At 39.5% G+C, this 22,731-nt stretch overlaps 1 protein-coding gene across 1 annotated transcript; it reads right to left on the bottom strand.

Moving 5' to 3' along the window:
* Nucleotides 1-245: 245 nt before the first annotated feature.
* Nucleotides 246-22,004, bottom strand: IL17B (interleukin 17B). The gene is made up of 2 exons (XM_044069892.1): nt 21,598-22,004; nt 246-555 (listed from the first exon to the last, which is right to left on the bottom strand). The coding sequence occupies exons 1-2, from the start codon at nt 22,002-22,004 to the stop codon at nt 300-302; spliced, it is 663 nt and encodes a 220-aa protein (XP_043925827.1). The 3' UTR covers nt 246-299.
* Nucleotides 22,005-22,731: the final 727 nt, after the last annotated feature.

The raw sequence follows: 22,731 nt of genomic DNA, 5'->3' as shown, positions 1-22,731 counted from the left end.
TGCTGAGTAGTCCTATAGGATAAGTATGCTGCTTTTATGTCTTCCCTTGTTGCGTACTTAAATGAAAATACTGCTGATGGAATTTCATGTAATTTTCAGATTTTTCATTATTTAAGTTGACCAGCTTACACTGTCAGAACCAATTTATTTAAGACTTATGCAATATTCTCTACAGAAAAAAAAGAAAATATAAACATTGCCAGAAAATATATATTTGTTCAGATGTAGTACTTCCTCCAAAAATTTTCAGTAAAATGTTTAGGAGTACACAAGGCTGTCAGAATGAAACTTGCATGGCATTAAAAGATGCAGGTGCATCCAATGGCAATGTTCTCCATAACAGTTTTGTACTTCTGACTGTGGCACTTTTTCTTCTGGTGTCTACTGACAGACCTGGAAGTGTTACAGAGGAGCCTCTTCACTGGGATTTTGGTGTAGATGGGTACGCTAGACATCGTACGATCCTCCTGCATGGTGAATGGATTAATGCACCCTGTGCATAGGCAGTGGGCTTCTGGTATATCACTCGGGACTCTTTTGTCATCATGATTTATACTAGGATAAAAAATAAAAAAGTACATTGCAAGATTTAGATTTCAATATGTTCACTCATTTCTTTTGCAATAAAGCACATTCATATTACTGAAAGAACTTCTGAAGGAAATGTAGAAATATTAACTAATTACTTTCAAATAATAGTAGATTATTTTCAGCAGTGTTTTCATCTGAAAGACTGCACAAGCAGAAAATGTTTTCATGTATTTAACTATATGTCTGATGTACATTTAGGGGTTGGTTGCCCTCTGTAAGTGATTCTACTGACATGATAAGTGTGTGCCAATCTATACGAATAAGATGAAATGCAGAGTGTTTCTGCAAAATATTAATAAAAAATTGTGCTTTCGTTTCTTTTTTAGCTCCTTCACCTAGTATAGGAACATATCCTACACGTAAGCTACTGAGTACCTGAGAGGAATAACAAGATATACTACTGCCATATCCATCTTCAAGCATGCATCACCTCATGGCCTTGCAAGCCGAGGCATGGGAACACCTCCAAGGTTAGGATACCAGAACAAGTAGAGAGGGGATCTTAGCTGCCTGATATTGGTGCACATATTGCTGCCTTACAGATCAGTTACATTATAGAAATAATTGCATGACACTTGGAGAAGGTGTTGACCCTGTTCTATTGCTCCATTTCCTCACTGCCTATATGTGAATGCTTCAATCTATGGCATATATACTGTATATTGTCTATGACTAGTCATATTGAAAATATTTTTCAGAGGTGGTGTGTGCTCTCTTTTGCAATGAATCTCAGTATATATACTCATCTCAGATAATTTCCTTTAGGAATAATTATATGATTTTATGGAGAGATCTAAAGAGCTTCTTAAAATTATATCCTGACCTATTTCTACCATTTGAAGGCTTTAGGCTGGATTTAATAAACTGCAATTTCTACAGTGACCAGAGAATACAGAGTTCATTACCATTTCTCCATTTCCATTTTTGGTGACCATAGACATGAGTTCTCTCTGAATCCATTTCCCTTTCATTAAGCTTTTTCTTTCCACAAAACTTGACCTGCACAGTTGATTCGGCCATAGTCTGTCAAAATGAAGTTGATGGCCAGACTCCACCATAAACTAGACAGTTATGCTAAATAACCCCACTATGTACTGTTCTACCTGTTTATCTTCCTGGCTACTTCTCATTTGATGTGTGTGTGTGTGTGTGTGTGTGTGTGTGTGTGTGTGTGTGTGTGTGTGTGTGTGTGTGTGTGTGTGTGTGTGTGTGTATGCCTATATGTCTGTGCATCTATTCATGTGTGCACGTGCATGCATGTATGTCTGCATGTGCTCATGTGTGCAAGTACATGGGCATATGTTTATGCATTTCTGCATGTGTATATATAAGGATGTGTTTGTGCACATGTGTTTAGGTATGTACACATGGGGTGAGTAGCTTTGTATTGATGTCAGAGCTGGGGCTAACACAGGAGCCTACATTTAACATCTTTCTCTGCATTTGTAATAGCTAAAGGGATGTTAATCCAAATCAAGTCCCTTTCTGTCCATGTTATTTCTGATAATAGTTACAGACTAAAGCTCTTGCCTCTATCAGAGGCCAGTGTTACTATGGATGCACTTTAGACTTCCCTCACCAAATCAAAATGACATTCCTTTTGTTAATCTGGTTGGGATTCAAAAAAAGTTGAGCTCCCTGGCTTCCACTTATCCCTCAATTCCAGATATCAAAGAGGGCTCCTGCTGTAGCCCTTGTTTATAACTAATTTATTTTCTATGCAACACTAAGCCACAAGGCAAAATAATCCAGCACTGCCATGCTCAGTACACCATTACCCCAGAAGTCTGAAAATACACTGACATCAGGTTGACACAGCTGCTAGAAGACAAGTTTGGTATATTGCAAGTGAATTATTTTGTATTTATAGTAAAAATGCTGATATTTACAAAATGGAAATTGTTGTAACTACAGCAGTAGACCAAATGTACTGTTAATTGTTTGTACAAAACATATATGATCTGTAAATCTTAGTGATCAGTGCTGAGATGCAGAGCAACACATACAGTTTTTTTTTTATCTGAATTGCTTTGTGGTTAGGTGCAAGTGAATGTGGCTAATATCAATGCAAAGAATTGCTGGATGCTAAGCATAAATAACTTGCAAGTCATGATAGGTTGTTTACCATTAGTATTTTTTGAGCTTGGCCTGAAGGGATAAGCACAAAAAGTCTTTTATCTAGTCCCCCCTTTCCTTCTAACCACACTGCAGATGATCGAAACCCATTCTGGAATCAACATCAGTGATACAATGAGTAGAAATCTAGCCACGATATCATATCTCTCAACTGCACAAGGAAGCTGCACAAAGCCAAAAATAATGGGGGGGGGGGGGGGGGGGGCAAAAGGCCCAAAAATAGGTATATATTTTAAATATTGTTCTTAAAAACTTAGAAAGTTGCTAGAATAAAAGGTATTGTGTTAACATGTATTTTCTGAAGGCTATGAAATCTGAAACTCAAATGTCTGCCATTATTTGGTGGTCTCATTCCTCAATGATTTGTAAGAAAACTACAAAAGTTATGAGAAGCAGACAAAAAACAAATATGAGGCAAAAATCTGGATATTCTGAGAAAATGTGGACAGTTGAGATGTATGTACTATATACTATCTTCTTTTTGAACATTTCTTCGAAGCTTTTATTCTGAACAGCTGAGAGTCATTACTAAATCTGTATAAATGTTTTTATGTTCATAGTTTTATAGGTGTACAGTATGTATACTAAACTAACAAATACACTGGGCCTTTTTATGCCTAGCCATGTATCCCAAATGAATCTGACATGTTTAGGAACCTTAAGATAATTTTAAGGGGTATATGTAGGCTAGGGCTTGGGTGGTCAAGTATTTACAGGCTGCCTTTGTCTATTAGGAACATAGGTGCCAGCCCAGGGGTGAATATCCAATTCCCCATCCACTGGTCCAAGTTAAGCTTGAAGTGGTCGAGGAAAGAACTCTGCTTCCCATGGATGTGAATCCTGTCTCAGAGATGGAGTAGTATCTGAGACACATACCTATACTTCCAACATGTTCTATTTATGTTGCAGGCAAGGTTTACCGTTTATGTCCCTAGATTGGGTAATTCTGATTCTGTTAGTTTTATGGATATGCAGAAGGCCCTTCAGAGGAGGATTCAACAATGCCTTGTATGCCAGACATAGACTTCCCCCCAACAGTCTACAGAAGACTGAGTACAGAGATAGGACTTTGGGGTGATCTGCATAGGACATGTTGTTTACACCCTGTATCCTTTTTGTGAGGAACCTCTCTGGGCATTCCAGTTTTTGCAAGTGTCTAGTCAGGTAAATACCAAAGAGGACATTGCACTGAATGATTAGTCTGATGAGGGCCAAATACAGTGGAACAATGACTTGCATGAACCTAGATGCCTCAAACCCTTGCTTATAAGTTGCACAACATAGGATGATGTCTTTACTACAGTAGACACATCATGGTCGAAGGGCAGGTTGCTGTCTACATGCACCTCCAGATCCTTAACTAATGGGCCTACTCTTATGGGTGTGTTGTCAATGAGGTAATTTCCAGGGGTAGTTGACTTCTGAAAGGATAATGTTATCCATTTCTGTAAATATGTTTTAGACTGTGGATCTGGCTACAGTTATTTGTCTGAGTCAGTTCTTCATGGAGGATATTAGTGTCTTGGGGAATTCTATAACTTCATCTAGTTTGAAATCATCTGCAAATTTGGCTAGCCACAGGCCTTTTATGTTGGCTTTAACTTCACAGAAGTAGATGCCAAAAATGAGTGAACACATCACAGAGTCCTGAGTGATTTTGCTAGTGACCTGTCTCTTTGTGGAAGTGTACTCTCCTATCCTAATTCCATGGGTCCTATCTGAGAGTCTCCCGGCTATCCAGTGGGTGACATAGGGGGTTATACCTAATCCTGTGAGTTTGTCTACAATGCCCAAGTGAGGTATTATATCAGATGTCTTGGCTAGGTCAAAGTAAACAGTATGCACTGTTTTTCCTTTTCCATTCTCAAAGAAATCCACTAAGTTGACTAGGCATGATGTGTCCTTAATGGAACTAAGCTGGGTTGCATCCATTGTCTGAAGATTTCCTATGTCATCGTTAATTATTTAAATGATAATTCTTTATATTGATTTGCATATGAGACTAGCCAGATGTTTCTATAGTTACTGGGTTCCCTAGATGGCCCGCTCTTGTATAGACGGTTGACTGTTGAAGTTCTTTGTTCACATGGCACAAAGCCTTTCTGGAGGCTCTGATTAAATAGTGATTCTAGCAGTCATGATATGTCATGTTTCATGATATTTACATGGCATTCTGGGATATTATCAGGATCCATAGATGCAGTTTTCTTGGCCTTGGAGAGCACATTGATGACCTCTCTCAACTGATAATTGGGGAATTAAGTTCAATGGTACTTCTATATGGGTGGGTGGGAGAGAGAGAGATAGAGAGAGAGAGGAGTAAAACTGGAGCTGAACTGGTGGGCAGTTGATTTGCTATATCCTCTCTATCAGTATATGTGTCTTTATTTACAACTAGTTCTACACATTGTTGTGTATTGACTTAGAGGTTATGGACATAGTTTAAGAAAGCTTTATGGTTGTCCTTGGCCTGGGAGGCCATTTTTACCTCAAATTTGGCTTGGTAGACATGATTTGCCCACTGAGTTGCTTGTTTAGATTGATGATAGAGTTTTTATTCTTTTAGGTACTGCACTTCCTCATTTTGCCATGACTTTATTCCTTTTGTTATACAGCCTATTGATGTTTGGATTCCACCAGCGTGGCCTGCTTTTTGAGCTTGTTCTATGCTTATTTTTGGTAGGCACAGCTGTTTTAATATATCTATTAACATGACTCTACAGGATCTCTGTGAACAATTTCACATAGTCAGCAGTATTGTCAGGATTTGGGGGGGGGGCTTGAAATTTTGCCAGATTATGTCTTAATAGTAGGAAGTTCACAATATAATAGTTCCTTAATGTTCCTGGGTCAGCAGGAGTCCTGGGTTTTACTTATATTTCAAAGGAGATAGACTTATGCTCCAAATTTACCAGGGAGGACATTACACTGTGGGGGGGGGCAGTATTTTCCCATGTTAGTGAGGAACATATTCAGGATATTCACACTCCTATTGGGTGTAGGGAGTAGGTGGCCCAGGGTGTTTGTGTTGACAAAGTCCAGTAATCTCTGGGCCTGCAAATTTGGGGTCATGTATGATTCTCAATTTATAGTGGGGTAGTTAAAGACACCCACGAATATGGTATTGGGTTAAATGGTGAGTGTATCCAGTAAGTTTACATATGTGTTATGGGTTTCCTGAGGCATAGAGGGAAACCTATACCTTGCAATTATATGATATGGGCTTTACCTATAGTAATGTGGATGTGGAGAAGATTCAGCATGTCATCCTGATTGACCAAACTTGAGGTATGATTTGGATGTAAATCGAGACACCTCCACCTTTAGTCTCAGCCTGTGCAGTATTTGGTCTAAATGTGTATTAGGCATTATATCCCTGTACTGCTGAGGTGTTCTCCATGGCTTATAACTATGTCTCAGTAACTGCATAAATATCTGCATTCTCCAGAGTGAGGAAGGTTTTGAGGGAGTGAAGCTTCTTGTTTAGACTCTTGGTCATTGACAGCAACACTTTTAGATTTTCTAGGGTTTGGTTTTGCTATGTCAGAAGTTTTTTTTTTCAGCCTGGCATTGTTTAAAAATGCACAATGAGGGAAGACAATGTTTTAAACAACAGTTTTGAAAATGCCTAGAAGGGAAGGGTGCAGACCATCTCTGGCAAAGCAGCATGGTCTGTTGACTATATTCCCCCATGCTGACAGATATTGTACTCTCCTTGTATTGACACCAAAGGCTACGCCAGTTATTAAACCCAGTCATCTTCTGTTCATATTGTGGAATCTTCTTTGGAGAAGGTAGAAAATTGCTCAATTCGAGGCTCATACTGGCCTGGGACATATAATCTGATAGCTCCATCATTTCTCTGTTCATATAGTCCAGAGAGGTACATCTCAGATCATTTACACCCACATAGACTATGACTGAGTCATACTGGTACTTGTAGTCCAATGGCCCAAGTGAATGCATGATATTGTAGATTTTGGCCCCTGATATGCAACTGACTGTGCTTTTCTCCTTACTCAACCTTGTGACAGGGACAAATATTTGTCTAACAATGGAGTCTTTTATGACCAAAATATTGGGTTGTGTGGTGGCTTGCCTTATGGGCTTAGAAAATGTGACTCCATGAAATGTGGCAGTATGTTCTGTGGTGTTTGTTGTTTTGGTGTTGTGTTTTTGGGCTGCTAAGGATATTTACCAGCAATTAGTAGAAAGAATGATCCAGGCTCCTCAAGGTTCACACTCTTTATTACAAAACTGAGAATTAAGTGCTTTTGTCTCCTAGAACAGAAACTTCATCAGTATAATAAACAACCATCTGAAAGCACTTTATATGCCATTTAAAACATGATAGGCAACTCTCTTAACCAATCCACACAGTAGATGTCACTAAATTGCAACACAAATATGCAAATCCACTCTCTCTTTTTTTTTAAAGCATACACTATGCCAATATAAAAAAAATACAAACTTTGGTACTGTTATATGTGAATATTCATGTATAAAAATGTTATGTTAAGCAAAAAATATTAACAGTTTAAAATTGATTTGCTCTTTCATGTAGCATAAGAGCATTTTTTGTTTATTATTCTGATGAAGTTTCTGTTCTAGGAGACAAAAGTGCTTAATTGCTGGTGATTTTTGGTGTTGTATTTTGTATTTAGTCTTTGTTACACCTCAGAATGATTCCTGACTACAGCATGGACGCTCTTGACCATTTTGAACCATCTGGAGTGGTAAATGAAAATGCTGAACTGAATTTGTTAAAACAGGAAGTCTCCTTGTTAAAAGGAGAAGTAACAAGACTTATTGAGCTTTTTTCGCGAAAAGAAGAGGTTTCTAGATCCAGTTTTAACCAAATTATTCAGCATACTTCTGTTTCTACACACCACAATGAAAGACAGGTTGGTTGCCATGGTGCAGAGGTCCCTATTGGTTCATGTGATCATGTGATGGACATCACCAGGCAAGAACAGAAAGAGACTCTAATGCCCTTGTACATGAACGGCGATGAGTTCCAGAAGGATTTACAGCTTTCAGGAAGGCAGAGGATATAGCAACGGCTCAAATAACCGACGTTTTAAACAAAAAAAGAAATGAAGCCATTTTTCTTGAAGGTACTGTACATTTAATTAAAAATAGAAACAATGAATGACCTTGTACCAGCACACAAGCTGGTTATATTCATACAACAAATGGCTTTGATTTTGAAAATGCAAATGTCTGTTTGGAAGGACTGTTAACAAAAAAAATCTGTTTTTCAAAAGAGGTTGTGAATGATGTAATACAGCCTAACATTATTAACAATAGTAAAAATGGAGAACAAGAAGCCTTCAATTCTTTGAAGGACTTAATATAACATTTTGACTAAAAGGCTGTTTAAACTAAAATCTTTGCAAGTAGACATTGCTTATTTAAATGAATGTTTAGTTTTAAAGATTGTACCACAAGGTTTAAGGCTGTTTAAATTTCCCTTTGGCATTAATTATAATGAAGAAATTTTGCATGATTTTAGTAACTTTTTTGATGAAACTGGGTTGGGATTGATAAAAAGATGTATTTTATTATGAAAGACAAAGTGAACATGTAGCACAGGAGACTGAGAGGCTTGAGACAAAAATCAAACAGGATGTATTGTTTTTTCAACATAAGGATTTGTATTTCAAGATATTAGATAAAGTGGAGAGAAGAATAATCTTTTTCATAAGAAGAAAATAAAATTAGAAAGAGATATTAAACAGTATGAAAGTAAAAGGTTTATCCAGTAGCAAATATATTGAATTCTAGTTCTAGGAATCCTTACATACCTAGTTATAGTGAAGTGTTGAGGGGTTCGAATGAAAATGATGAAAGTATAGAAAGTTATCGCGCAGCAGCTCAGGATTTTCAGACAGTTCGTCGCTCGGAGAGACTGGCTCACAAGTATACAGATCAGGGGTAGTACAGTATACAATATAATTCACAACCCCAGAGGAAGAATGTATACAGGAATATGGACAATTACAGGAATTAAATATAAATGGGAATGGTATAATGCATAAAGAGAATAGTTTCACTATATACAACTATACTGACAGAATTATTACTCCTCAGTAGTTCAGCTTATTGTCTAAAGGTACTAAATTTGTCCCTGAAGGGAAAGTAAATTTAGTGGACAATATTACTGAATTAAAAATGTATGTTAGGAAGTTGAACTTTGATATATACCTCTCAGAGCAAAATTTAAGGATCTTAGAAGGTAATAGAGGCAATTTAGCAAAACCTAGAAAATAACAGTACATTTAATCCACCTCTACATCCTTTGTTGGATACATTTGAAAAATAGTTATGGAAGATATATATATATAAAATCCATGAGAAAGCTAGAAAATTAATTGGAACCTTACTAAAAAGGAGTATGAATTATTGGTGGAATTTAGGAAGGATGAAACTTTACGAATCTTGACCTCCGATAATGGAGGGGGAATGGTATTATTTAAAGCAATGGATTACATAAATAAGATGCAGAATCCATTGTTTGATGAAAAAACCTTTACAGTAGTTTCTAGAAATCAGATTAACATATCTTAATCATGAATATATTTATATCTGGAAGAATATTTATTAAATGTACGTGGATAAATGTAGAACTATATAACTTTATACATAGAAAGGATCCTACCATTCCCATTTTATTTTTGGTATTCCCAAAATTCACAAAAATGTAGAGAAACCACCATTTAGGCCCATTGTGGTGGCAAGGGGTTCAAAGATACACCCCAAGTAGTATTAGTGGACTCCTGGTTACAACATGTAGTTAAAAATGTACCCCACTTGGTCCGAGATTCATGGGAATATTTAGGTCTTTTTGAGAATGAAATCTGGGAAAAGGACTTGGTTTTCCTTACAACAGATATAAAATATCTTTTCAGTGTGATTCCCAAGGTTGAAGGACTAGATTTCTTTGAGGAAGCCTTGTTTCAATATTCAGATTTTTTTATCAGGAACAGATAACACTCATTTGTGAGCTCATGAGTTTGATTTTGGAAAATAACTTTATTTTTTCGAAGGATAATATTTTCAGCAAACCAAAGCTGTAGCAATGGGGCAGCATGTGCCCCTGTGTATGCAAACATAGTACTTTTGGGTTGGGAGACCACATTTGTGTTCAATTGCCCCTTGTGGAATAGAATAAAGATGCATTCAAGATTTTTGGATGATATATTTGTTTTTTGGAAAGGTACATGTGAGGAAATTGATGAATTTGTTCAATATCTAGGAACTACAACAGAATTTTTAAAATGTACCCACCGATATGACACAAGTGGTATTAATTATTTAGACACATATATATATATATATATCCCATTATAATGATGGGTTTAAGTCTAAAGTATATAGAAAAGACACATTTTGCAACTCTTATCGACATTTCAGAAGTAGCCACCCTATATTACAAAAAAAGAGCATAGTAAGAGGGCAGGCTATTAGAGTTGCAAGGATGACATCACATAGAGAAGATGTATGGGAAGAGTTGGAAAAAATTATGAGATGTTTCAGGAGAGAGGATATCCCGAAAATTGGTTGTTGTAAATAACAAGAGAAGTATATGAGAAATGGGGTACTATATTTAGACCACTCCTGGGTGTGGATTTAGGAAAAAGCATTAGTACACCACTTGTCACTAAAGAACAGTATAAAAAGGCATGCATACTTGAATACAATCATTTGGCTAGCAGTATTAGAAAAGCCATTCAAAAGAACTGGAACATTTTTCGGATGAACAATGACATGTTGGACAAGGTGGGGGAAAGACCAAGATTTGTTCATAAGACAGGAGCCAATTTTAAAAGACTGTTGGAGCATAAAATACACTTAAGAACAATTACTGATTGTGGATCAAGGCCATGTGGTGCTTATATATAAATCAGGAAGTTTGTATAACACTGAGTAACAGACTGAAAAGTGAAATAAAATTTCAGAAGGGAAATTGTGCCACTAGTGGAGTGGTATACCTGGCTACCTGTTTGATATGTACTACTTTTTATATAGGTAAGACAGAGCGTCCCCTCAAGAACAGAATATATGAACATAGAAATTATATAAAAAATAAGAAACAAAATAATGCATTATTTAAGCATTCTCAAAATTGTTTAAATTTAAAAGAAATTGTGTTTGGTATTGTGGAGCAAGTAAAACCTGAACCCCGGGGTGGTGATTGGAGAAATTTGTTAAAGAAAAAAGAAACATAGTGGCAGATCAGGCTGGCAGCTATGTTCCCTCCGGGGATAAATGATGGTATATCTATTGTTCTTATGCTACATGAAAGAGCAAATAAATTTTAAACTGTTAATATTTTTTGTTTAACATAACATTTTAATACATTAATAAGTTTGTATGTTTTTTGATATTGGCATACTGTGTGCTTTTAAAAAGAGAGGGTGGATTTGCATATTTGTGTGACATCTACTGTATGGATTGGTTAAGAGAGTTACCTATCATGTTTTAAATAGTATATAAAGTGCTTTCACATGGATGTTTATTATTTGATGAAGTCTCTGTTCTAGGAGACAAAAGTGCTTAATTCTCAGTTTTGTAATAAAGAATGTGAACCTTGAGGAGCCTGGATAATTCTTTCTACTAATTGCTGGTGATTTTTGGTGCTAAGGATATTTGTTGTATGTGCAATGCCTGGGAAGTCCTTGGAGTTTAGGAAGACTACTTAAAGAGCCTCATCATATGTGGGTCTGATTTATACTGTGTATGGTGGGTGCAGTGTGTGCATTACTGAGAACCTGAATGGTATTATGAGTTCTTGTATGTGAGAGTTTTGTCTCCAGTAATATTGCATAATTATATCTCTCACATAGCTTATCAGTTTGTTTAAGAATTAGTTGTCAGTAAACATTAAACAATTGGGACATTGTCTTAGAATGCCCATATCCACCAAGCTAGCTGCAGAACTAGCAAGATAGTTCATCTCCATGATTACGGGCCCTTTTTATTTCACAGAAGTTTGCCAAAGGAGTATGGAGTAACAGGACTATTTAATGCAAAACTTGTGGGGTAATGCTTGTCATTGCACAAGATTGTTTCTCTTTGTGCATCTGTAGACTGGGGAAGTTTCAATGGTAATTTTATACAGAAAATGCCAATTCTGTGTATCTGTGTCTGAACAGTTCACTGCTAAAACCTGGTGTGCGACGAGCAGCATCATGCAAATGTGTTGACTTTATATGGGCACGGAAAACTGACTGAACACAGAAAGTAGCCTTGTGGCCAATCAAAAGGTCACACTTGAACTTATTTCTCTGTGATTCCCAGCTCAGAGCAGACTAGGTTACCCACTACTGCCACTAAAGAGCAGTTATGAGCCTCCTTTAGGCAAATCATAAAAATAAAGCCCAAAGGTCAAGGAAACAGTCTAATAAAAATTGCTTATAGTGCAGGAGCCAGCAGCGAGGTCAGCAAAATGCAGAGCCACTTTCCAGTGATAAAGTCTAACAAAATGGAACACATAATATGAGAATATAGAAGCAGCACAGTCAAACTAAGTTGTACAAGTGTAAAAATGATCTGAAGTACTTATCTTATGCTTGGATTGCACTGGGCTACTAAAGGAAAACATTGCAGGGAAGGGAAACACCAGAAACCAAATTTAAGATTTGATAAAATGCTGGTGCATTATATCCAACAATGTTGCTATATTTTGACCAAGACCTGTCTTTGCTAGCTTATGATGCTTCTTCATGTGGCATAGAAGATGCGATCTAATCTTATGCTTCAGCTGAGACAAGACTTCTTGATTAAGCTTCTTTAAGTACATTGCACCAAGACAAGAGAAGATATTCACGGGCTGAGCAAGAAGCCTGAGCTTTGCTTTTTAAAGTAAGCCTATCAGTACCTATGGGTAAAAGGTTTAAGCTAGCAGCTAACCATAAACCATTGTTGGCATTCTTTGGTGACTATAAGTCTTCCTATCTGGCAACAAGATATATCTTGAGATGGATAATTAGTTTATCAAGCAACAATCATCAGAGTGAATATAGAATTTTTAAAAGACAAGACAGAATTTCTTGAAAAAAATACTGATAAAATAACTGAAGGTGTAACATAATATACAAATGCTTTCTTAGAGGACTTTTTAAACTTTAATGAAAGCCAAAATGGCAGCCAGAATGACGAGAAATGACAAGAGGAAATGTTGGCCTCATAGAATTCATGAAATCTTAGAAGTATATAACTGGAGCGTGTCATGAACAGAAAAAAAAAGCTGTGCCCTTTGTGTAACAAATAATATGTAAACCAAGAAAAAACAGTACTGGAAATTTGAATGTTGAACACCTTATCATTGTAAACATGATTACCCTGAAACATACCTCTCAACCTCTTAGTGCAAGACATCTGGACAAAACCTGACAAAACAGGGGACAAAGGCCCAAAAATAGGGACAGGTTTTTAATACTGCTCTTATAAACTTAGAATGTTGCTAGAGTGACATGGTTTGTGTTAACGTTTTCTGAAGGATTTGAAGTCTGAAACTTAAATGCCATCATTATTTAGTGACTTCAATCCTCAGATCATCCTAGTGATTTAACAAATAAATACAAATTTTATGAGGAACAGACCAAAAATATGAGGCATAAATCTGGACATTCTGTGAAAATCTGGACATTTGAGAGGTATGCCCTGGAATGAAAGTTTTTGTGGTGGCCAAAGTCAGATGAAAGATTAAGTGAATGTGCAGAGAATATGTGCAACTCATAATCTGTCTAGACAAGTCCTTTTGCAGCAGGACGGTCTTCAGAGGAGGTATTCTGGAAAGACATATCAAATGCAACTACAGCCCTTTCTAACTAAATCTGTGTTCTGTTGTGGGACAGAAAGAGTAGCTACATGAATTTCATCAGGTTAAATATGCAAAGGTAAGGTCAATCCAATAATCTGATTAAGTGTACCTTTGAGGTGTAACTTGGAGTGGTCTCACATATATTCCAGGTATGATTACTGGACACACAGATCCAGTCTTAGTTTGCATTGTGGGAGCAGACACAGGAATTGTTTACAGAAGGTATAGTGATCAGTTGAACACAAGTATTAGAGAGCATTTACCATTCTGAGAGGAAGTCCAAGGCAAAAAGAAGGGACTATGATGTTGAACCATTCTAAAGTGGTGAAAGTGAATTTCACATTTTACAAGACCCCATGATGCCAAGTAGGAGGTCTGAAGTTACAGAGATGTTTAGCACATTGTGAGAGTTCAGCCATTAATAGGGAGTAAGAAAACACCCCTGAATGACTTTTTGATGTTAGGTTTTCAGGTATAGAATTATGGTTATGGACATTTAACTATCACAAATCAGTGAACCTAAACTAATCGCCATATTACTCTAAGAAAATGTATTTTTAATAGAGATGGGTAATGTGGTATGCTGAGACTGCAAACAGAATGCTGTCAGCATTGTGCTTTCATAAAAGCAAGACAGGCTGTTGGCAATGTTTAGATACTAAAGTGCAATTAAACATTGTAGTGGGTCTGTGTATTTGCTTTTCTTTCAAAGGAATATGATTGTTAGATCTCTTTCAGAAAACCCCAATGTGTGACTGCCTTTCTAATTCTCGTAGGTCTCATTTGTAAAAGAGGTACCTCTGAGAAATAGAGTGAGACTGCAGTAAATAGGCAACTGATCAGACAAGAATGACAAAAAAAAAAAATAAATAAAGGACCAAGCTATATGTTATCCAGGCAAGAAAGTATCAAAGAAAGAAAGAAAGTGAGAAAGAAAAAAAGAAAGAAAGAATGAATAAACTCTCTTGAAAGTTGGGAAATCATGCATTGCATGTAGAAGTCACAGATAATACCAACCAACTTGGATGTAGGCTGCTCTGAAATGCTTAGCTAAGAGCCAATCAGCAACACTGAGTGATTTCAAAATCAGTGCTCTGAATGATGTTTGCATGGATAATTGCCCACTTCCGTATGCTGTGCTTAACGTTAGCTGCACTTAGTTCAGAAGCTTTTGCCCCCAGCAACATGACATTGCAGTAATTTCACTTGTGGAGCTGCTTGGGGTTTCGCTAAGTAAGTTTTTAAATGCTGCAGAAAACATTCTAACATTTGATCTGATGTTGTTAATCTTTGTTTATTCCTTACTGATGGGTTATTGGTTCCGTCCTCGGAACCGAGCCGGCCAATATCAAGCTCATGTCAGTCAAAAACTCTCGAGCCAAGGTCCTACCTAGAATGCTCTGCTCCCTGTTACCTCAGATCCTGTTTGCTGCATTGCTGTACAGCCGTGTCAAGCCACTCTCTCAGCTAAGTGTCTAATTTTTTGAAAGTTTATACATTGTTCATACTTTAAATTTTTCTCAAAAGTTTATACTATTTTCCGAGCCTATCATATACCTTAGAGTCTCTCCCTTTAATCTTTTCCCTTTATTACCCTCTTTCTTACCTTGTGGTAATTCTTCATCAGGGTAAGAATAGAAAGGAAGGATTACCCTTTTGGGTAGCATTTCTTCTTCCTTTTGATACTGTTCTTCTTCTCCGTACCAGTTATGTCGGATAAGAAAAGTAGTGTTGGTTTCAAGCAGTGTAAGGATTGCAGCTGTAAGTTACTGCTTTCTGATGACCATGACTTATGTGTCTACTGTCTTAATGTCTCCCACCTGACTGTGGATCCTCTGTGTGGGATTTGTAAAAAATTCTCTACCAGGACTCTCAATGAGAGGAAGAATAAGTTAATTTTGAAAGGTCTCCTCAAGTCTCCTTTCACTGAGGCAATGTCTGGGTTGGATGGCTCACCCCCTTCTGTTAAACCCAGCAAAAGGCATTCTTCCTCTTCTTCATCGAAGCCGCTCCCTTCTTCTCCCTCTGGAGATTGTAGGGAGTTGACTCAAAAGAAGGTGAAATTGATTACTACTTCGGTGCTGCCACCTGTGACCCTGTCGGCTCCAGGCTCGGCACCACCCCAAATTATTCTGACTACAGCCATGTCTCCTTTATCGATACTGGCACCGGAGTTCCTGGTGCAGACAACTACAGTTCCAACAGTTCTGCCGCAACCCTTATCGGCACCATCCATACAGGTTCAGTCTCCTTCGGCACTATTGGTACAATTACCTTCGTCTCCAAGCATGACTCTTCTGTACTCCACTGCATAGACATTTTCGGCACCAACATGTGCTTTGGTGCAGTCCTTCTTGGCGCCATCCTTATTGCCAGTGCAGGCACTTTCCACTATGGCATGATACCCTTTGAGGTAGACTTTTGCCTTTACGGTGCAGACACCTACAACTACTATGGAGCTGGCATCGTCGTCGCAGACTACTTCTACACAGTTTTCTTCGGCGCAGACATCCTCGACTCTGGGCTCTGCACCTATTGAATTAGCAAGGACCAAATATTCTCCTTCACTGGATCCTTTTGCTGGCAGTCAATATAGTCCTTTTCTAGAAAGGCTAGAATCACCATCAGCTTTCTCCAAGAGGTCAACCAAGAGTCCCTCTGAACAGGATGTGTTGCTGCTTGTTGACCAGTTGCTTGTGGCTAGAGGTCTCTCCTAACCGTCGAAGTCCATATTCCCTCATTCAGGTGAATGCATATCTCCTCAAACCCCAACGTACATTCCTCCTTCGACTTCTACCCAAGTTTCAAAGCCTATTACTCTAACAGCAGCTTCCCTTCCTCCGACTCCAATAGTGGACCTCACTTTGGAGCCAGAGTCATCCTTGTGGTTTTTGGTACACTGGACATCGGGCTCTTCTCAGGCCAGTGGCTGTGCTGTGGGGGAGGGCATTCCTGGCTCCATGCCAGTTTTTTCTATGCCACCTTCTAGGGATCCTCTCTCTCTTATGGTTCACGGTCCTCTTGAGACTTCTCGTCTGGGGGCGGCTCGTTGGGGCGGGGTGTGACCCCAGTTCTGAGGTTGTCATGCTCGGTTCTGGGCTCCCATCCCTCCTTGGGTGAGCCAGCCTTCCAGGCCATGGAGAGGGTGCTTGCCTCTGCTGGCAAAGCTCACATGTTGGAGTCCTCTCTCCCCTCTATACTGTAACTCTGACAAGCCTCAACTGCCAGACACCGGGCACAAAAGCCTCAGGTTTCTCCTCCTCAGGAAACCCCCTATTTGCAGTCTTCCCCAGAACCTCTCACTGAGGAATTACCCTGCAAAGTGTCATGTAAGAGGAAGCACATGGACTCCACTGAAGAGTCGACTGACGATATAGATTTTGATGATGGGGAAGGGTCCCCATGGTCACCCTCTGATGAGGTGTCCTTTGGTGACATCCTTGAGATCCTCAGACAGAGGGGTGACTGGAAGCCCTCTAATCCTTCTTCTGAGGAATCCATATTCCTGCAAGCTTTTCATGCCCAGCCCCCTACCTCCTGGGTCACCCCGCCTGTCAATGAGCTTATCCAGCTTATCGTCCAGCATGCATGGAAGGCTCCTGACACCCTGGAAACGATACCTAGGAGACCAGATAAAATACTATCACCCCAAGCTGAGCACCCACATTGATCACAAGGTCTTCCAGTAGATGCTATGGTGGTGGCAGCTGCAACTAAGAAGGATTTAGCAGAAGAGAGCCAAACTGTCCATCCACCCATCAAGGAGTCCTAGGTGATTGACAGATTAGGGAAGCATGTGTCTGCTTCGTTGACCTTCGTTGTAAGGTCTTTGAATTATCTGGCACATTTTACCAGTGTTCAGCGAGATCTTATCAACCTCTCTCTGAAACCTTGGCAGGAGCTGTTTCTGACATGGCCCGTGACAATGTGGCTTCTCAGATAGCCACCCTAGAGTCCATTTCCAACTTTTCCATGCATCTTGTTTCTCATGCAATGGAAGGGGTGGCTAGAGCAGCAGGCATGGGTATATTCGCCAGACGACATGCCTGGATCACCTTTGCGACTTTGCAGATTCCTTTAAGGCTTCCTTCATGAATGCCCCCATAGAGGCCACTTCTTTGTTTGGCCCTAAAGTCAAAGATGCATGGGCAAGTTGCGAACAAGATGGCAAGACAATGTCTGCCATTGGTGTCAGACACTCCACTTCTCAGAGAATCTACTCCAGAAATCAGAAGAGCGGAAAGATGTGGCACAAGAAATCACAGGGCTCTTTTCAGGATGCATGTGCTGAGTACTCCCCTAGAGGCAGAGTGGGAAACTCCAATGAAAGACACCCCTTTTGGGGCAGAGGAGGTCTGTAAAACTGAGATTCCAGAGATTCCTTCTCTGGCCAACTCTATTAGCGCTCCTGAAGCATTGCCCAACTGCTTACCTCTTGAAGCCATCAGGGGTCATTTCTCCTTTTACCCCACTACTTGGCAAAATATAATCACCGACTCTTGGGTACAACGGATAATAATCAGAGGCTATCACATCCCCTTCCATCTTTGCCCAATCTCATCAAGAGTATTACTCGATGTTCCACCCAGTCAAAGGGAAGCAGCAGCACATGAAATCTAAAAGCTGATACAAAAAGAGAGTCATCCAAACATTCCCCTTACTCAAGGTTCTTTTTAGTGCCAAAAAAGACAGGAGACTGGAGAGCAATTCTGGATCTCAGTACACTAAACAAATTTGTAAACACAGAGAAATTCTGGATGGTCATGGTTCAGTCTATCCTTTCTCTTCTGGAAGAACACGATTGGATGTGCTCTGTAGACCTTCAAGATGCGTATTACCACATAAAAATGGACAAATGCTGAAGAAGATACCTCCCTTTCTGCATAGGAGCCAGTCACTACCAATTTCGAGCCCTGCCCTTTGGTCTCTCTACAGCCCACAGAGTGTTCACAAAATGTATGGCAGTGGATATTGCTCACTTGCGACTTCAAAGATTCCAGGCATTTCCATATCTAGATGTCTGGCTCCTTACCACCCCCACCAAGCGCCTACTGGAAGAAACCCTGAAGTATATTCTCTTAACAGCTCAAAGCCTGGGAATCACTATAAACTGGAGAAATCCAACACAACCCCGACTCAGTCTATGGAATTTATAGGGGTACTGTTGGACACGAGAAATTGCACAGCATCCCTTTCAGAACACAGGCTTCAGAGAATAAGACAACAAGTTCAACCACTGCTCTGTCACCACAAATCTCCTGCTTGATCTATACTCCAGCTATTGGGGTCAATGTCAGCCTCGATTACCATTGTTCCTCTAGCCAGATTCTGCATGAGGCTCCTTCAGTGGCTACTTCTCACTCAGTGGTAACCTCTACAACATCCTTTGTCCTTTCATATAAGTGTAACTCAGAGATGCAAGCAAGATTTACTCTGGTGGACATCTCAAAATCCCCAACAATAGTCTCGCCCTTTCAACCTCAGTCAACTGATAGCCACTGTGACCTGTGACCACAGATGCCTCCCTGATGGGGTGGGGGGGCTATGTCAGGGAAACTTGGTCCAAGGTACCTGGTTGGAGACAGAGGCCATTTTGCATATCAATGTCCTGGAACTGAGGGTGGTGCTTCTAGCGTTGCAAGCTTTTCACTCCATCCTTCCATCAGGGACTATTGCTATCCAATCAGACAACATGTCAGTGGTCTGGTACATCAACAAACAAGGGGGCACCAGATCTTACCCGTTATGCCGAGAGGCCTTGAGAATATGGAAATGGGCGATAGCTCACAACCGCTTTCTAATTGCAATGCACATTCCCGGGAGCTTCAACATGATAGCGAACAAATTGAGCAAGTGCATTCTACAACCTCATGAGTGGTCCTTCAATCCTCTAATAGCAGAAAAATCTTCAACTGCTGGGGCCAGCCTTCCTGCAACCTATTTGCCTCCCCAACCAAGTACAAGTGCAGCAACTACTTTGCCCTAATCCCCCCCTCGGGGACAGTCACCAAGGGTCGCTCTAGTTCACACTTGGCCCTCAGGTTTTCTTTATGCTTATCCTCCTCCTCCCCTCATCTCCCAATTTCTGAAGAAACCACGACGGTTGAAGAGCAAAGTGATCCTCATTTCTCCATATTGGCCTCGACAAGTCTGGTTTCCCTGCCTTTGGTCTCACCTGCTAGATCAACCATGGATCCTCAATCCATCCCCGATGTTGATCTCCCATCTGCAGGCTCTGATTCACCCCAATCTAACAACCCTGAAACTGACAGCTTGGTTTTTCCACTTCCAATGATTGCCAGGCATGAAAACCTCTCGTCCCCTGTGTGCAATATTCTTATTGCATCTCATAAATAGTCCACCAGACTAATCTATCTTAACAAATGGGAAAAGTTCTCTCTATGGGCAGCAAATAAACAAGTAGACCACTTGTCAGCCCCAGTCTCAGTGGTATTGGACTACTTATTACATCTTTTCCACTATGGGGTGTCTCCTCTACTATCCGTGTACATTTAGCTGCCATCTCAAATTTCCATATTGGTTTTCAAGATTCTTCACTTATATCACACAGTCTCTTGAAGGGGGTTATCCATCTAAAACCTCCCTTTAGAGAACTGGTACAATATTGGAATTTGGCTTTGGTTCTGCAAGCTCTAACAGTTCCTCCCTTTGAACCTGCGTCTTCATGTGATGTAAAATATCTCTCTTGGAAAACTTTGTTTTTGATTGCAGTCAAATTGGCCAGGTGATTGTCAGAACTTCAGGCCTTATGCATCAAACCTCCCTATCTTATCTTCCATAAGGATAGGGTATCACTGAGAACTAATTCTACCTTTTTACCAAAAGTGGTGTCAGAGCAATCTATCAACCAATCTATTGACCTTCCAGTGTTCTTTCCTAACCATTCTAACAAGGGAGAGTATTGCCTGCACTCCTTGGATGTTCATAGGCAAATACGATTTTATCTGGACAGAACAAAATCTACCCGTAAATCAGACCAACTTGTTTCTGGCTTTTTCTGGAGCTAGACAGGGCCATCCTGTATCAAAAGTTACATTGGCTTTATGGTTGTGAAATTACATTACCTTTATCTACAACAAAAACAATCTCACCTTGCCTCATAGAGACAAAGCACATTCTACAAGATCTATGGCAACTTCAGCAGTTTTCCATGCTAAGGCTTACCTCAGTGATATTTGCTCAGCTGCAACTTGGGCCAAACCTCATATCTGTATTCTTCATTACAAATTGGGCTTGGCCTCCAGAGGTAGAGCTTCCTTTGGCTCCATTGTGCTCAGGAATGTCCTTCCATGGGGGCTACCCAGGGATACAGGTAGCTGGGGACTCTGTCCCATCAGTAAAGAATGAACGAAGATTAACAACATCAGATGAAGAAGTTATGTCTTACTATAACATTCCATCTGTGTTGTTGATCTTCATTCATTCATTCATTACTTCCCACCCTCCTTTCCCCCATCTGGAGGTTCTTGGTTGATCTCATGTACTCCTTCCTTGTAGGTCTGTTATGACCAGAGGTACCCTCTACTTCTATCTATCAACTTGCAAACTCAATCTGAGGTAACAGGGAGCAGAGCATTCTGGGTAGGACCTTGGCTTGTGAGTTTTTGGCTGACATGAGCGTGATATTGGCTGGCTCAGTTCCGAGGATCAAACCGATAACCCATCAGTAATAATTGAACGAAGATCAACAACACAGATGGAACGTTTTGGTAAGACATAACTTATTTTTATAGCTATACAGCACAGTGACATCACAATATCACAGTTCATAACAGTACCCTAGTTGTATATAATTTGGATGGTTTGGTGGCACTCTAAGCACTCTGCACTGTCATAAGCTGTTTATTATCAGCATCCTGTGGTTTCTGAAACAGAACTGGGTCAGTTTGTATTGTACTTTGCTACTCTTAACTGAATATAATGTTTTCTTAATCCCATTACATCAGTACTAAACTGAAAAGGGCAAACAATTTAAGATGTAAATTAAAGCAAGAAGGATTACAAATTGGCAACATATTAACCTGTATGACCATGGAGACAGGCTTCTTCTATTGGACATCCAGAGCCTGAGATTCACTTCACACTTGTTGTCTGCCAGTGAGGAACTGTTCTTGAGCTGATTTACCATGTCAAGGATATGTCGTTCATAGTCTTCAACTTGCATAAAACCCCCTTCTCCAAACAGGGTAACTGAGTTTGCCAAAAACACTGGGTCAGCAGATGAGTAGTGTGTCGCTTTGTCTGATACAGAGTCTGGGATAACTTTCTTTTTTATGATCGGTTTCTTTTTTCCTTTTCCTTTCCCTTCTTTATGCTTCTCATTTGTGAGAACTTCTGAAGACAGTGCCAGTAAAGCCAGTGCTGCGAAGATGAGAGTCTGTTCAAATACAGAAGGAAGTGTATTACATCTATTCACCGACAAGAGCATTTTAATTCAGCAATAACCTAAATGTGTTTCGAATAATTAAGTGCATCACTCACATGTGCCATGTGGGACATAAGATAAGGCTGTCTTCCCTCAATCAGATGTTGTGTAGATAACACCAAGCTAGGCAACTACACTTATACAATGGTGCATATGTGTTTTGTGTGTGTGTGTGTGTGTGTGTGTGTGTGTGTGTGTGTGTGTGTGTGTGTGTAAAACTGCAGATTGCTTTTAATGGTAGCTTGCTGTGCAAACTGACCAGCGTTTCTTTACAATTTCTGTAAGATGCATCATAAACCATTTGAAATAAAAAGTTACTTAGCATAAGTGAGAAAAAGAAGCATATGCAGTAAACTTCCAAAGTTATGATAAAGAAGATATTGTTATGCATTGTATGATACAAATGGTGTGTAAATAGCACTAACATAATTCTGTGACTGACATCTTTTTTAGGTTTAGAATGCTGAGAAAGAAATAAAGAAAGAAATACACCAGTCCCTGTGCTTCTTATTACTGCTACATTGTATCCTTATCTGGAAAAGGATTCCATGTGTGCAGCACTGCCCAAAGTAATAAGAGTTGTAGGAGCACTTCAGGCCAGGAGTGACCTACCAGTGTCTGACTGACCAGGAAATACTCAACTTGTACCTGGAGAGCAAAGACACATTGGCAATTAATCATTTATGCAAACAGTACATAGCTATGTTTGGTGCTTACAAATGCCCAGTAT

Source organism: Protopterus annectens, chromosome 4.part0 (assembly GCF_019279795.1).
Source record: "Protopterus annectens isolate FY-2018-M chromosome 4.part0, PAN1.0, whole genome shotgun sequence".
Taxonomy (NCBI): Eukaryota; Metazoa; Chordata; order Ceratodontiformes; family Protopteridae; genus Protopterus; species Protopterus annectens.
Note: the sequence above shows the minus strand (reverse complement) of the source record. Positions and strands in the feature narration are given on the sequence as shown.